This window comes from Delphinus delphis, chromosome 3, assembly GCF_949987515.2.
Source record: "Delphinus delphis chromosome 3, mDelDel1.2, whole genome shotgun sequence".
Taxonomy (NCBI): domain Eukaryota; kingdom Metazoa; phylum Chordata; class Mammalia; order Artiodactyla; family Delphinidae; genus Delphinus; species Delphinus delphis.
In genome coordinates this window covers 90,616,891-90,634,081 of record NC_082685.1, presented here as the reverse complement: position 1 = coordinate 90,634,081, position 17,191 = coordinate 90,616,891, and the positions used below count along the sequence as shown (strand labels likewise).

The 17,191-nt window shown below is 34.7% G+C and overlaps 1 protein-coding gene across 2 annotated transcripts in view; it reads right to left on the bottom strand.

Moving 5' to 3' along the window:
- Positions 1-17,191, bottom strand: part of SLCO4C1 (solute carrier organic anion transporter family member 4C1) — a 63,014-nt gene that overhangs the window by 19,877 nt on the left and 25,946 nt on the right. For both annotated transcript variants that reach the window (XM_060009103.1, XM_060009104.1), the window contains 3 exons: positions 8,473-8,655; positions 2,585-2,681; positions 604-725 (listed from right to left, as the gene is read on the bottom strand). In XM_060009103.1, coding sequence (XP_059865086.1) covers positions 604-725; positions 2,585-2,681; positions 8,473-8,655 — 402 coding nt within the window. The remainder of the gene's footprint in view (positions 1-603; positions 726-2,584; positions 2,682-8,472; positions 8,656-17,191) is intronic.

Genomic DNA, 17,191 nt, shown 5'->3' with positions numbered 1-17,191 from the left:
AGAGGACACGGGTTCGTGCCCCAGTCCGGGAAGATCCCACATGCCGCGGAGCGGCTGGGCCCGTGAGCCATGGCCACTGAGCCTGCACGTCTGGAGCCTGTGCTCCGCGACGGGAGAGGCCACAACAGTGAGAGGCCCACATACCGAAAAAAAAAAAAAAAAGTATACAAAAGCATGACTTTGGTGACAGTTGAAAAAAAAGTACTTGTACTATCATTAATAAATAATTAACATCAATAATTTAAAGCCGATTGGCTCTTGAAGTTACTAACTAAATACAAACTAATAGTTTAAAAGATATTATATCTCACATAAACATAAAGCAAGATTCCAGATAACACATAGATATAAATTTAATAAAGAGGTGAATATGTACAGTTTTATTGGGTATTAAATGAAAATAAAGAAAAACCATGAATATTAAGATTGTTACCCAATATTTCCTAAAATAAAGACAGATATTCAAAAGTTTGCATAGGCAGACAACTGAGATTCTATTAAAAAAAATAGTGAATTTTCTAGGGTTCTTAGTAATAATGTAGAAAGCAACAATTGGCCTAGAATTGGAATAAAACTCCCTGGTTTTAAAGAAAATATTTTTACCTGGTAAGTGCTTTGGAAAGCAAGAAAAAGGTATTATCAAAGACCAGGCAAAAAGCCAAGACATGAGAAATCCAATCCACCATGCCCCCAGCCATCGTGGATCATCCTCAGTGATAGCAATGCTATATGACAGAAAAACAGGAGGTAAAAGTCAACTCTACCTTGTTAATTAAAACTCAGTCACGATAATTATATAATTTATCATTCAAATGCATATATAGAGAAATATTATTATATTATCCAAAATTTCTAGTGGAGCCATTTTGAAGAATCACAATGGATAGCAGGCATAAGTGAGAGCTCTAAGAATAATGATTTACAAAGTATTCCACATGGCAAATACAACACAGAAGTTTTAAATATTTAATAGTAAATATATGTATGTTGACTATTTGAAAGCATGCATGGAATTTCTGAACATTCTTTATCTAACTTTGGCTACATTTTTCTTCTCTGAATATTATAATATATAGTATATATATAGAATACTAAATACATCTCACAGCGAATCACTGATTTTTGTTAAACGCCCATACACTATGCCCCAATTGTGGCATTCATTTGAATGTGAAATTCTTCTTAAAGTGATAATATATTAACAGTTTGTTATAATGGTTGTCATATTTTTATATCAACAGGCTCTTCCTCAAAATACATCATTTCTACAACTCATTTCACTCCACTGAAATTAAAACCCAGCTTTCTGCTCAAGGGCTTCCTCTGTACACCTTTTTATACAGTCTGGAAAAGATTAACCTAGGGCTACAAACATCAGTATCTTTGTGTTGTACCACCTTCTGAAATTTTTTATTAACCTATAGTCTCTAAAAGATTAACCTAGGGCTTCCCCGGTGGCGCAGTGGTTGAGAGTCCGCCTGCCGATGCAGGGGTCACGGGTTCATGCCCCGGTCCAGGAAGATCCCACATGCCGCAGAGCGGCTGGGCCCCTGAGCCATGGCCGCTGGGCCTGCGCGGCCGGAGCCTGTGCTCCGCAGCGGGAGAGGCCACAACAGTGAGAGGCCCACGTACCGAAAAAAAAAAAAACAAAACAAAACAGATTAACCTAGTCTCTAAAAGATTAACCTGGGACTAACAAATCACATACTGTGACCACATTTTCTTATTCATTGCTCACAGTCATGCAAAGGACTGTGAAGTTACAGTAAAATGAGAAAATATGGCCTCAGCAAAGGCCACTAACTTCTCTATTCAGGAAAAGGAGATGGTAACTCAGTGGGTAAGAAGGGGATTTTGGAGTCAAAAAGATCTACTTCAAGATGATCTGATTTTGGATTTTGGAGTCAAAAAGATCTACTTCAAGATGATCTGATTTTGGATTTTGGAGTCAAAAAGATCTACTTCAAGATGATCTGAAAACATTTCATGCCTTGGCCACTTACCAAGTTCTGTGTATCAACTACCTTATAAGATTATTAAGAGGATTAAATAAAATGGCATGTAAAATTACATTATACACAAAACCTATGTTGTCTAGAACACAGTATGGGATAAACAAACATTACCTATTATTATCCTCCAGTGTTACAGTTGTTAAAGCTGAACAATTGTGATCTCTATATTATCAGAGCTACTATAGCACTTAGCCTGAGAATCATAAACTCTCGAGACTCCTCAGGCTATCTACCTACAGCTAAATCTACTGAAAGCACAACTAACTTTAATTAAACTATTATTTTTGAACAATGCACAGGGAACTGGTTATGTATTTTGAAAATTTTCACCATCTAACTATTAAGCATCCTTATTTGTAAATAAATACTCTATACCAAGAGATGGTGTGGCATTAATTCGTGAAGCAATGCAGCCAAAATAGTACATAAAAATTGTGTGTATTCAGTTTTGTTTCCTGAAAAATCCCTCATGATATTCTGAAGAAATATTATAAAAATATTCCGCCTATGGTACTAACGTGATTCAAATAATATAAATCTAAATAAAAGAAAAATAGATATTGCCTTGCCTTTGTCCCAAATCAGCATCAATGTACACGGTTAGCAACTGTCCTCCCAACACATAGCCAACAGCAGGGCCTAAAATTGACATGGAATAGCCAATTCCTAGAAAAAGAACAAAGACAATGAAAATGGTCATCTGTGGGACTTTGCTTTGAATGTCTGACAAGTGAAGAAAGAGAAATATTTTACTATAGAAAAACAAAATGATTAGAATTATATGAAAATTACACATATTTGTCAAGGAGCTTAAAATACATAATTCAATGTCAAATTTTTTAGACTACAATAGTGATGGCAACAAATCCAATAATTATAAATTTATGAAAGTTATATCACGTTAACTCACAGCAGGGGTAGTTCATCTACTATTACCCTTTGTGAACAGTGATAGTAATTACTGGCTACAATTCTTACGGAAGAAAACAAAGTGAAATGAGAAGGCTTTTATATTCTATACACATTCCAAAAGCATTCTATGGCAGCTGATTTAAAACCTGGATCTGGTTCATTAGTCTGTTTCTTAAAAGTAAACCATTAAACTCCTTCTCTTAGTGAATCTCCCATTTTAACTTGCAACAGAATTAAACTGACTTTATTTCTCTGATATTTAAAACTTTGCCATATATAACTTTTTACTTTTTGTTAAAAAATTATGCATACATCAGTATCTTCATATACTACCACCTTCTGAATTTTTTCATTAATTACTGAGATTCTCGTTCTCATACACAAAAGAAAAGGAATATACTATACACAAAGTGAAGCATACATCAATGGTAAAAATGACTTATGTACTAGATCAAGGCTCCAAAGTAGAGGTCATTCAAGATGATCTGAAAACATATAAGAACTTTTATTTATCTATCAACTACCCTAATTTATATTATAACTATATATATATATATATATATTTTTTTTTTTTTTTTTTTTTTTTGTGGTACACGGGCCTCTCACTGTTGTGGCCTCTCCCGTTGCGGAGCACAGGCTCCGGATCCGCAGGCTCAGCAGCCATGGCTCACAGGCCCAGCCGCTCCGCGGCATGTGGATCCTCCCGGACTGGGGCACGAACCCGTGTCCCCTGCATTGGCAGGCGGACTCTCAACCACTGCGCCACCAGGGAAGCCCATAACTGTATTTTTGAATGTAAAAAATGTATTGGTAGAAAATTTTAAGTATATAATTTATAAATAAGTATATATATATATATATATGACTCATGCTCAAAAAATTTTATAGCTAAAAGTACATGATTAAAAATGCTGGAAATCTGGAAATCAATGATTCCCAAATTATCTTTGGTGATAGATCCTTTTATAAATTATTTCCAAAAGGGTTTAGACTGATACATTTGTAAGAATACCTTATAAGTTTTGTGGAAGTATAAAATTGCTATAGGGCTTCCCTGGTGGCACAGTGGTTAAGAATCTGCCTGCCAGTGCAGGGGACACGTGTTCAGGCCCTGGGCTGGGAAGATCCCACATGCTGTGGAGCAACTGGGCCCGTGCGCCACAACTGCTGAGCTTGCGCTCTAGAGCCTGCGGGCCACAACTACTGAAGCCCGTGTGCCTAGAGCCCATGCTCTGCAACAAGGGAGGCCACCACAATGAGAAGCCTGTGCACCACAATGAGGAGTGGCCCCCACTTGCCGCAACTAGAGAAAGCCCACGAGCAGCAACGAAGACCCAACACAGCCTAAATAAATAAATAGATCTATTTTAAAAAATTGCTATAAAAGTTTCTAAAAGTTTATTTTCATTTTTTGACTTTCTTCATGTTGGCATGGATCTATGTAATTCACACTGAATAGCACTATCTATATCACCTGCTTTCTCAGTCCTCAGCAATTACTCCTTGGTTAACAATAAAGAATGCTTTGCATATGTTCACAAATATGTTCATAAAAGAAATATATCAAGAAAGCAAAGAATTTAAAGTTTTCAATTGATGAAAGGTGAATTTGCTATGACCCCAAAATTAAAAATTCTGGTAATGGTGGATAACCTATGGTAGACTAGCATTTCCAACCAAATTGCCCACTAAGAAAAACTTTTAAAAACTGTAAAAATTATTTTTAAATATAAGGCAGATAAAAATAGTGAAGGACCACTGTGTTAAGATTCTTAAGAAGAGAGAGATTTAACAAAAATTGGGACTGATTTTTTTTCCTGGGTATGTTGGCTAATTCTATAAGAGGCACTGGGAGGGTAAACTGTCTTTTGCTAGTCTCTAGGAAGTAGGGGAACAAAAGTTGCAGTTTAGGGAGTAGAGCTTATAAACTTTCCCTGTCCTACATTTTAAGTTGGCACCTACGAGGCTATACTCTAAAAGCAAGGATGAGTTAGAAGTAGACTGGCTCACAGAGTAAGTGCAGTTTAGCACTTACTCAGTCCCTGAAATTAGATAAAGGGCATCCCAGACTGTAGTGTTCCCATGTACGACAGAGGTGGGAAAGTTATTAAAAGACACACAGAGTGATTCTGAAAAAAAATTCTAGAACTATAAAATGCATTTGTCACAATAAAAATGAAATGGATCCACAGCAGATTACTTAGAACTGAACTGAGTATTACTAAACTGGAAAATATATTATTAAATCAGTAAATATTTATCAACAAGCACAGAAAAAATACAGGATAGAAAATACAGAAAAGACAGTAAAGGAGAAAGAATACATTAAAAAAAAACAAAACCCACAAAGGCCTACCATACATGTAATTGGAGTAACTAGAGTCCCAGGAGAGGAGACAATAGGGCAGAAGTTATATTAATAATCATAGGAAATATTCCAAAACCAATGAAAAGTATCAAGCAATATATTCATTAAGTCATATAAGTTCAAAACAGATGAAATAAATGTAATCTTTCACCTATACACTCATAGTAAATAAAACAAATGAAAATCAAATACCAGAAAAGAATCTTAAAAATGGTAAACATATATAAGAAACAGTGGAAGTGAATACAGTAGAATAGCACTTTTAAAGTACTGAAAGAAAATTAATGGCTAACTAATTATCTATTCCCAGTGAAAACTAGATGAAAAACTAAGAGAATTCATCACATGCAGACTGTTGCAATAAATTAACTCAAGACTGTTCTTCATGTTAAAGGAAAATGATCCCAGACTGAAACTCAGAGTAGCAAAGTAAAGAAGAGCAATAAAAAAAGGTAAACATGTTTATAAAAGTGGATCAATATTTTTAAATAAAACAATAACACTTATTTCAGGAATTTAAATATAGAAGGGATTAGAGTACACAGAAATAATTGAATAAATGTTGGGAAAGGAATAAATTTAAAGGGTTTTAAGACCTATGTGATGATTAGGAATGTGGTAAAAGTATCAATTAACATTAGAATTTCATAAAATCAAGTTTGCATATAAGGTAATTAGCAGATGAACAGTAAAAGAGCATATACCTAGGAAGTTAATGGAGGGGAGAAATGAAATAATAAATATTAAATTATCAAAAAGAAAGAAAAAAAGGGCAAGAAATAAGAGTGTAGAGCAGATAGGAAGCACATATTAAGATGAAAAATTTAAACACAGAATAACATTAAATGAATTTAAAAGTTCAATTAAAGGACAAAAATTGTAAACCCCAAAAAAGCATTTAAAGAGGAAAAGGTTGTGAGGCTAGAGATGCTGTGTAACCACTTTTTTCCTTCATTCTAATAGGTAGCAAATTTTGACTGTTTTCATTTTGCCCATTTTTGCCTTGTCACATAAAATTGTTTCACATAGAGGAAGGCATGCTACCAGTAATATATACTATTTTAAAAGAAATAAAGAAGGGAGGAAGATTTTGGAAATGGGGAAATGTATACAAATATAAAAAGCATATGAAAGGATTTCAATCAACAAAACCTAATTACCCAATGAAAAGTATCAGTTAACTGAAATTGAAAAAGACTAAAATGAGTTTCCCAGTTTTGTTACTTTTTGTTTTTTTCCTTTACTCTCAAAAATTACCATTCAATGAATTCCTACAGTAGAAGAAAAAGATAAGGTAGCAGGCCTTGTGGCTGCTATCTTTAGAAAGACCTGCTTGCAACTTTGGCTTTTGTCTGGCACCTGGGATCTTAAATGTCCAGAGGGATGCCACAGTTCCCTAACTAATAAAGGTGGCTCATTGTGCTCAAACTGTTCGTATAAACAATGCGGTTTTGTTGAACACTTGTATTCCTTCTGAGAGTCTAGAAATTTTCTGTGTGCAAGGCAGAGGGTTCCTACATGATCAACTACCAATAAAATCCTTGGGCGTTGAATCTCTAATGAACTTAGCTGGTAGAAAACATTTCATACATGTTGTCACAACTCCTGGCTGGAGGAATTAATTTCAATCTGTAGGGGGCTCCATGAGGAGGGAGTGGACTCTTATAAGCTTGCAGCTGGTTGTCTCTACTTCACCTCATGTACCTTTTCCCTCTGCTGATTTTGCTTTGTATCTTTCTGCTGTGATAAATCATAGCCCTGAGAACTGTCAAGTCCTAGAGAACTTCAAATCTGGGATGGTCTCGTGGGCCTTCACTCCACCTTCGCATGCTTAAATAATCTTTGAATAACTTCGTATTTTGTGTGTTACTAAAATATAAAGATTGAAGTTGTTTTATGAGAAGTACTGATTAGAAGAGGACCTCAGAAAGAAAATCTGTGAACTGGAAGAGTGAAAAGCATCACTAGTAGCTAATTGAAATAAAAGCACTGTTAAATTAGTAAATGGAGAAGTTGTACAGATCAGCCAGAATGTGTAATGAGAGCATCAGATCTTGTGGAGAGACCAAAGCAAAGCAAGTAGAGAAAACAGTAGAAGTGTAGTGCTTTCCATATTAAAGATGAGCCTAAGAGATTAGTACCCTCTATCAGGGCTGCATTGAACACACTTGGCTTCCAGTGACTACGGCAATAGGTCTTTGTTATAGACTAAGAGTTTGTGTCACCCCAAAATTCATATGTTGAAAACTAATTCCCAATGCAATTGTATTTGGAGGTGGGGCCTTTGGGAAGTGATTAGGTCGTAAGAGTGGAGCCCTCAAAAAGGGACTAGTGTGCCCTTAAAAGAAGGCCCCAGAGAGCTCCCTTGTCCCTTCTGCCATGGCTAAAAGTCAGCTGTCTATGAACGAAGAAATGGGCCCTTACCAGATACTAAATCTATGGGCACCCTGATCTTGTATTTCTCAGCCTCCAGGATTGTGACAAATAAATTTCTCTTGCTTGGAAGCCAAATAGTCTATGGTATTCTGTTATAGTAGTCCAAATGGACTAAGTCCCCTACATTAGAATAATAGACTGATAAAGTGAAAATTCATGTGCAAATAAATTACACATTAATTTGGATGTAGGGCCATGCATGGTCTAGTTAACTCTACCTTCCAGGAACTTCAGGGATGGAATTTAAGAGAAACTTGTACTGCTAAGTATTAGTTCACAAAGGAAAAAATTGAGTCATACATAAAAGGCATTAATCTGAAATAGAGAACTCCACAGGAGTTTCTGAGTACCATTGTGTGGTTTCTTTTGTTGACTCTAGTCAAGTCCACGTAGGATGAAGTAAGTCAGTAGAACAGCAGAGCTCTATCCCCACACCTGTGTAAATTAGCCTGGGGTACATTCCAGCAATCTAGACAGCCTACTGCTTGGATGGCACTTCCAGGAAGGCTGGCATGCCCCCCACAGGAAACAGAGCAGGATGTCAATAAAAATCATAACCGCATTCAACTAAAGGACATGATACATCAGCATATAAACAAAAAAAGTAATATTGCATTTACCAAATGTAAATACCTATGAAATCATAACTTCTTAATAAGTGTATGTTATGTTTTACTTATAAATTAAACAAGCAATAAGATAAAATGACACCGAGACATTAACATTACAGAGCAAACTTACCTATATAGAGAGAAGATTTGTGGGTGGGCACAGAATCATCAATAAAGGCTGTTCCTAGGGTATAAAGAGGAGTTCCTCCTGTTCCCAGCAATAGTTGTCCCAAAATAAAGACATACAAGTAGTAGAAAAGTGAAGAACTTGAAGCAGTACAGGTGGTTTTATTCTTTGCTGTTAAGCATGTATCTTTAGGGGAAAAAAAATTGTGAATTTATCAAAATTTTAGCTAATAATTTAAACATCTTACAAATTATACTTGCCTAACATAACCTTCCTTATTTCTTCCAATCACTTCACTTTGATTATACTTAAAATATTTAAAAATACATACATTATTAAAAACAATTTATGAAACATTACATCAAAATTTAGAAAATACAGAACAAAACTGAGAAACATTACTTAAGAACCAAAATTAACAAATTGTGTAAACACAAGTGAATTAAGTGGTGCCAGGGAAGGACAGTTTCCAAATTGAAGGGAAAAAAAACACTACACTTGATATTTTTACAAGTCATAAATACAGTATGACCACCGTATTGATTTTTTCTTTAAAAAGATTTTTTTTTTTGTTACCACTATATTGATTTTATCAATCAGCATCTTAAACACATTTGAAAAGTGTACTTAGACTATAGGATATTTTGGCCAAAACAGTAATTCTCAATATTCACTACATGAGACTCCCATGGTGGCACAGTGGTTAAGAATCTGCCTGCCAATGCAGGGGACACAGGTTCGAGCCCTGATCTGGGAAGATCCCACATGCCGCTGAGCAACAAAGCCCGTGCACCACAACTACTGAGCCTGCACTCTAGAGCCCGTGAGCCACAATTACTGAGCCCACGTGCCATAACTACTGAAGCCCGTGAGCCTAGAGCCCATGATCTGCGACAAGAGAAGCCACTGCAATGAGAAGCCTGTGCACCGCAACCAAGAATAGCCAACGCTCGCTGCAACTAGAGAAAGCCTGCGCACAGCAACAAAGACCCAACGCAGACAAAAATTAATTAATTTTTTAAAATATTCACTACAAAGCAGTAATATTTAGAAGTTATGTCCTTCTTTTTTACAGGTCAAATATTTTATTACATTTATATTTTGAAGCAATCTTTGGGTCCATAGGATGTTTTTTTGAATATTTTAAAAGGAAAAATTGTTATCTATTTTTTTCTTTTTTTCCTTTTATTGAAGTAGATTTACACTGTTGTGTTAGTTTCTGGTGTTTAGCAAAGTGACTCAGTTATACACATATATATATATATATATTCTTTTTCATATTCTTTTCCATTATGGTTTATTACAGGATATTGAATGTATTTAGCTCCCTGTGCTATACAGTAGGACCTTTTTGTTTATCTATTTTTATATAGATTGTATCTGCTAATCCCAAACTCTTAATTTATCTCTCCCCCACCCGCTTTCCCTAAGGGGGGTAACCCTAGGTTTGTTTTCTATGTCTGTGAGTCTGTTTCTGTTTTATAAATAAGTTCATTTGTATTGTATTTTAGATTCCACATATAAATGATATCATACGGTACTCATCTTTCTCTCTCTGGCTTACTGCACTTACTATGGTAATCTCTAGGTCCATCCATGTTACTGCAAATGGCAGTATTTCATTATTTTTTATGGCTGAGTAGTATTCCATTTTATGTATTCAGTCTTCTTTATCCATTCATCCATCAATGTACATTTATGTTGCTTCCACGTCTTGGCTATTGTAAATGGTGCTGCTATTAACACTGGGGTACATGTATCTTTTCAAATTAGAGTTTTCTCTGAATATATGCCCATGAATGGGACTGCTAGATCATGTGGCAACTCTGTTTTTAGTTTTTTAAGGAAACTTCTTACTGTTTCCACAGTGGCTGCACCAATTTACATTCCCACCAACAGTGTAAGAGAGTTCCCTTTTCACCACACCCTCTCCAGCACTTGATATTTGTAGATTTTTTAATGATGGCCATTTTAACCAGTGTGAGGTGATACCTCATTGTAGTTTTGATTTGCATTTCTCTAATAATTAGTGATATTGAGCATCTTTTCATAAACCTATTGGCCATGTGTATGTCTTCTTTGGAGAAATGTGTATTTAGGTCTTCTGCCCATTTTCTGATTGGGTTGTTTTTTTTGTTATTGAGTTGTATGAGCTGTTCATATATTTTGGAAATTAAGCCCTTGTTGGTCACATCATTTGCAAATATTTTCTCCCAGTCTGTAGGTTGTCTTTTCGTCTTGTTTACGGTTTCCTTTGCTGTGCAAAAGCTTATAGGTTTGATTAGGTCCCATTTGTTTATTTCTGCTTTTATTTCTGTTGCCTTGGGAGACTGACCTAAGAAAACATTGTAACAATTTATGTTAGGGAATGTTTTGTCTATGTTCTCTTCTAGGAGTTTTATGGTGTCATGTTTCGTATTTAAGTCTTTAAGCCATTCTGAGTTTATTTTTGTGTATGGTGTGAGGGAGTGTTCTAACGTCATTTATTTATATGTGGCTGTCCAGCTTTCCCAACACCACTTGCCAAAGAGACTGTCTTTTTCCCATTGTATATTCTTGCCTCCTTTGTCAAAGATTAATTGACTTTAGGTGTGTGGGTTTTTTCCTGGGGTCTCCTTTCTGTTCCACTGATCCATGTCTGTTTTTGTGCCAATACAACACTGTTTTCATTACTGTAGCTTTGTAGTATTGTCTGAAGTCTGCGAGGGTTATGCCTCCAGCTTTGTTCTTTTTCCTCAGAATTGCTTTGACAATTCTGGGTCTTTCATGGTTCTGTATAAATTTTAGTATTATTTGTTCTAGTTCTGTGAAAAATGTCATGGGTAATTTGATAGGGATTGCATTAAATCTATAGACTGCTTTGTGTAATATGGCCACTTTAACAATATTAATTCTTCCAGTCCAAGAGCATGGGATATCTTTCCATTTCTTTAAATTATCTTCAGTTTTCTTTATCAATGTTTCATAGTTCTCAGCATATAAGTCTTTCACCTCCTTTGTTAGGTTTATTCCTAAGTATTATATATTTTTAATGCAATTTTAAAAGGGATTGTCTTTTTACTTTCCCTTTCTGATATTTTATTGTTAGTGTAAAGAAATGCAACAGATTTCTGTATGTTAAACTTGTATCCTGCTACCTTGCTGAATTCTTTTACCAGTTCTAGTGGTTTTTGTGTGGAGTCTTTAGGGTTTTCTATATATCATATCATGTCATCTGCATATAATGATAATTTTACCTCTTCCTTTCCAATTTAGATACCTGAGAAATAGTTATCTTTAGGATTTGATTAAAATCTTTTAAAAAAATCACATTCAGTGGCTTCCCTGGTGGCGCAGTGGTTGAGAGTCCACCTGCCAATGCAGGGGACACAGGTTTGTGCCCCGGTCCGCGAAGATCCCACATGCCGCGGAGCGGCTAGGCCTGTGAGCCATGGCTGCTAAGCCTGCGCGTCCGGAGCCTGTGCTCCACAACAGGAGAGGGCACAACAGTGAGAGGCCCGTGTACCGCAAAAAAAAAAAAAAAAATCACATTCAAAGCCTGGGTATTAAAGTAAATCCATATTTCCTAAACTCATCATATAATATTAATGAACTAAGAGATTTGTTAAAAATATATTTCCAACCCTTTCCCTTTGAATCTGGTGTAGTATCCAGGAATTTTCATTTTAACAATGGCCTCAGCTAATTCTATTTTCATTTCCTTGATATCAGATCAAGATTTATTATTTCCTGATTGATGAGACATAGGCCCCTAAAGCACCAATCCTGAATATTCTTTAACTGGTTCACTGTCATCAAATTTTCAGATGCAAATTCTATGCATAAAAATATATATTTTAAATTTTGTATTTAAAATATACTCTATAATACTGTATATATTCATGTTATAAGAGGTTGATGGATATTTTGGCAGATAATTTATTTATATTTACAATTGGGCTAGGTCTGCATTATCTGTGATATTTCCCTGGTCATGTCAAACATTTGAATTATAATTCTTGGTTTCAATATTCACTTTCCTGGAGGTAGTAGATTAGACTAACAATCTCTTATTATTTGCTTTGTTATTTGCAAATTGTTCATTTTGCAAAACTGAACATACGTACATGCATTATTGGTTTACTATTTTCTCCTATTTCCTTTTTATAATAGGTAAATTGCCTTTAGGAAAATATCTTTCTGTAGTAATCTGGTAGACTTTTTGATTATAAGAGTATTCTGTGGGGTTTTGGTGTTTTTTTGTTTCTCCAAGAGGAAGTAATCAATGGGTTTCAACCTACTTGTTTAAATAAATTTTAAATAAAACAGAAGAATACCAAGAAAAAATCCAAGCTCTCCCTTACCTCTGCCTGCCTCTATTTATGCTCTCCCATGTCACTTAGATGAAGGCAATAACCCCTGTTAACAGTTCCTTCGATCATTTTTCAGACATTTTCTCACACATTCACATGTTTTATATCCATTTACATTTTTACATATGTATGATCATACGAAACATACTATCCTTATTTTCAACAACTTCCAGTTTTCACTTCTTATGTCCTAGAAATCCTTGATGTTGGAACTTAAAGCTGTATTTAAATTTCTTTGTTGGCACTGTTATAATATTCCACAGCATAAATGTGATTTATTTACCAAGTCCACAACTTCTATTTTTTTTTTAAGTTTGCTTGTATGCTTTCTTTTTAACATCTTTATTGGAGTATAATTGTTTTACAGTGTTGTGTTAGTTTCTGCTGTATAACAAAGTGAATCAGCTATATGCATACATATATCCCCATATCCCCTCCCTCTTGCATCTCCCTCCCAACTTCTATTTAATAATAATATAACATATATTATTAATATTATATTATACATACATTCAGGTCAAAACAATGTTGTGATGAATATTTTTAAAATTTATCTTGGCATATTTGTGCAAGCCTATCGTACGACAGGTTCCAAAAAGTGGAACTGCCGGGTCAACGTGTATAAATATTTATATTTGATTTGCCAAGTTGCCATAACAAAGAGTTATAAATATATGCATTCCCATTAGCAATGCAGCAACACTTTTGAAAAAATCTTCAGTGAACTTAAGCATTTTTCTGTATATTTATTGGCCACCTGCATGTTTTTCTGTGAACTAACTTCTCAAATTTACTTCAGAGCTTCTGAGTTTGATATCTGACTTATAAAAGTCTTCCCTTTCTCCATGATTACATATAAAGCTATTTATGTTGGGTTTTATCCTAGCATTTTTACTACTTTATTTTTTAATTCATATGTAATATATTTTAGTGGGAAAAGACAGGGATTATAGCATTGTGTTGGATTAACCAAAGAGTACATATTTTGTTACATTTCCTATGTATGGGTTTATTTCTGGATAATCAGTTTCATGTCACTGATCTTTGCAGTCCCTCTCCACAGATCTGTTTTAAGTACTTCAGCTGTCTAAGGTTTGTGGGTATCAATATTTTAGCCCGGCTATATCCCATTTTACAGTACTACATGAAAGGCTGTAACAGTTAACAGATCTAATTTTATCATTTTTCCCAAATAAACAAGGCCTAAGATCTACTTATTAAAACTACTGTATCCAATATATTACTCTCTCTGCATTACTTCTGAATAATTTCCTTCTTTTACTTTTCCTAGAATTGATAAAAATTGATAATGAGATGTCAAGCCACAGAAAGGCATGGATGTATCTTAAATGTTTATTGCTAAGTGAAAGAATCCAGTCCACAAAGGATACATACTTTATAATTCCAAATATATGACAATCTGGAAAAGTAAAACCATAGAAATAGTTGCCAAGGGAAGAGGGGAGGGAGGGTTGAACAGATGAACCACCACAGGATTTTTTTTAGGGTAGTGAAACTCTTCTAATATGATGGTTTGATTGTGGATATACGACACTAGTCATATATTTGACTAGTATTTGCCAAAATACATTGAACTTTATAGTACAAAGAGTGAACTCTACACAAACTTTTAAAAATCATTTGAGGCCAAAAGTTTCCAGGAGGAAAGGCAGAATGTGACAAAAGGATCTAACTGTAATACAAATATGTGAAACAACCTCACTAAGGAGAGTGGGGGTAAGGGTGCTGACCTAAGTAACTTTGGAATGAGTGGAGTCTGCAAGACTAAAGGCAAAAGTAACTATATATAATCACTGTATTCTAGATGATAAAGTTATCTCCCATTCCGTAATTAAAGAAACCAGGGCCCACTGGAGAAATAGCTGATTTTAGGACTGGAGCAGGAAATATATAGGATGAGCCTGCAGCACCTCAGAGTGCAAGAAAATAAGGAAAACAAACAAAAATATCTGCAATGATGGAGGTATGTCAAAGGTACACAGGAGCCAACCGAAAAAACTCCAGGTAGACAAAGCTGGAAGAATTTGAGCAACGAAATAAAGTTGCATTGGATTATAATCTAATGTAAAATATAAATCCATGCAGCCACACTGAAAAAAAATAATTGAATAAATAAATAAATGTGGGAGAAGAGACAAATGTCTAATGCAGAATAACTCCGAGTAATTTATGTAGATACTGCATCCTCAAAGAGATGGCACATAACACTCCATTTCTGAAATGTTGGGTGCACATAGTGACTTTCTTCCAAATCATATAGTATAGAAAGGAGGAAAAGAGTTACTTCACAATGGATTAACCTGAAAAATACTACCTGAGTCAGGTGATCAAGGTTTTCATCAAGAGTGATAAGTGATGTTGATAGCATGTACCCTTCATATGATGTGATGAAAATGGCATTTTGCCTGTGTGGTCCTCCCCCTGAAAATCCTATAAAGCCAGTCTAATCACAGGAAAAACATCAGACAAATCCCAGCTGAGGGACATTTTACAAAATATCTGACCAGCACTCCTCAAAACTTCTATGGTCATCAAAAAAAAAGAGAAAACTCTGAGAAATTATCACAGCCACAAAGAGCCAAAGGGAGATGACAACTAAATGTAATAAGGTATACTGGATCAGATCCTAAAATAGAAAAAGGAAACTAGGTAAAACTAAGTAGATCTACATAAAGTTTGGACTTCAGTTAACAAGTAGAAAATTTAATAAATGACGTACCAATATTAATTCATTAATCATAAGAAATGTAGCATACAAAGTAAGATGTTAATAATAGGGGAAAATGGTTGTGGTATATATGGAAACTATACTATCTTCACAATTTTTCTGTAAATCTAAAACTGTTCTAAAAAGGCAAGTTTATTAATATTTTTTAAAGTATAGAATAAAACAGCCAAGTACAGATAAAGGCTTAAACTTTCATAAAAATTAAAAATAAATAAATAAATAATATAAATACACAGCAGCAATTTTTATTAAGCAGATACTACCAGAAATGCAAAAATAGACATAAAAAGTTAAAACAGCAGACTAATTTTCATCTTTCCCAGTCCAAAACAGCAAATTGTTAAAAATAAGCAACAATAGAGCAGGCCTAAACAGTATAATTAGTACCACTGAATTTAGGGAAACATGTCAAATTCTACTCTCTTATAAAATTGTGTCTTCCATTTTTAGGTACCATGGACAATTCTAAAAAAACCTGACCAAATATTATGCAACAAAAATATCGGTATACAATCCAAAGAGTAAATAACAATAATACTCTATGACCAAAATGGAAAAAAAAAAAAGCTAGATACTTTTAAGACAACAGAAAATGAAAAGGCCCTTCTATATGGAATTCAAAAAAATTAAAAAACTCTATTAAACTATTCTTTGATCAAAAAATTATAATTACAAAATTTCTCAGAAATGATACTAGAAACAAACCACATCGAAATTTATATGCTATAACTAAAGTGGTTCTTATAAGAAAACCATCTCATTGAAACAAAAAAAGACCCCCAAAATAAGAAGTCAAAATAAAAAACATATAAAAATAAATTGCACATTAATGAGTTGCCCCCAGCACTAACACCACTGGCACTAGATGAGTTTATCATAGAATAGCGATGGAGAAGATAACACGCAAAAGAATATCTAGGAAAAAGAAATACTGAAAAAAGCAAGCAATTAAGAGGCATCTCTAATAAAAAGCAATAAAGAAGTAACAAAGGGGGGACTTCCCTGGTGGTGCAGTGGTTTAGAATCCGCCTGCCAATGCAGGAGACCCGGGTTTGAGCCCTGGTCCAGGAAGATCCCACATGCCACAGAGCAACTAAGCCCATGTGCCACAACTACTGAGCCTGCGCTCTAGAGCCCATGAGCCACAACTACTGAAGCCCACACGCCTAGAGCCCGTGCTCCACAACAAGAGAAGCCACCACAATGAGAATCCTGCGCATCGCAAGGGAAGAGTAGCCCCCGCTCGCCACAACTAGAGAAAGCCCGTGTGCAGCAACGAAGACCCAATGAAGCCAAAAATAAATAACAAGATTAATTTATTTAAAAAAAAGAAAGAATTAACAAAGGAATAGAAATCTGATTAATAAAATGTAATAATAAAATTCACACAAAAATAAATCCTTTGAAATAATCAGTAAAATAAACCACTAGCTAACATAATGAGGAGGAATTACATATATACAAATAATACATGAAAAAAGGAAATAAACTAAGAAGAGAAGAAATTTTTTAAAAATCACAAGAGACTACTTAGAACAAATTACTAGCATATTAATTTGAAAATCTAAAATGGTTAATTACCAAGCCCAGATAGTTTCAGAGATGAATTTTACCAAAACTT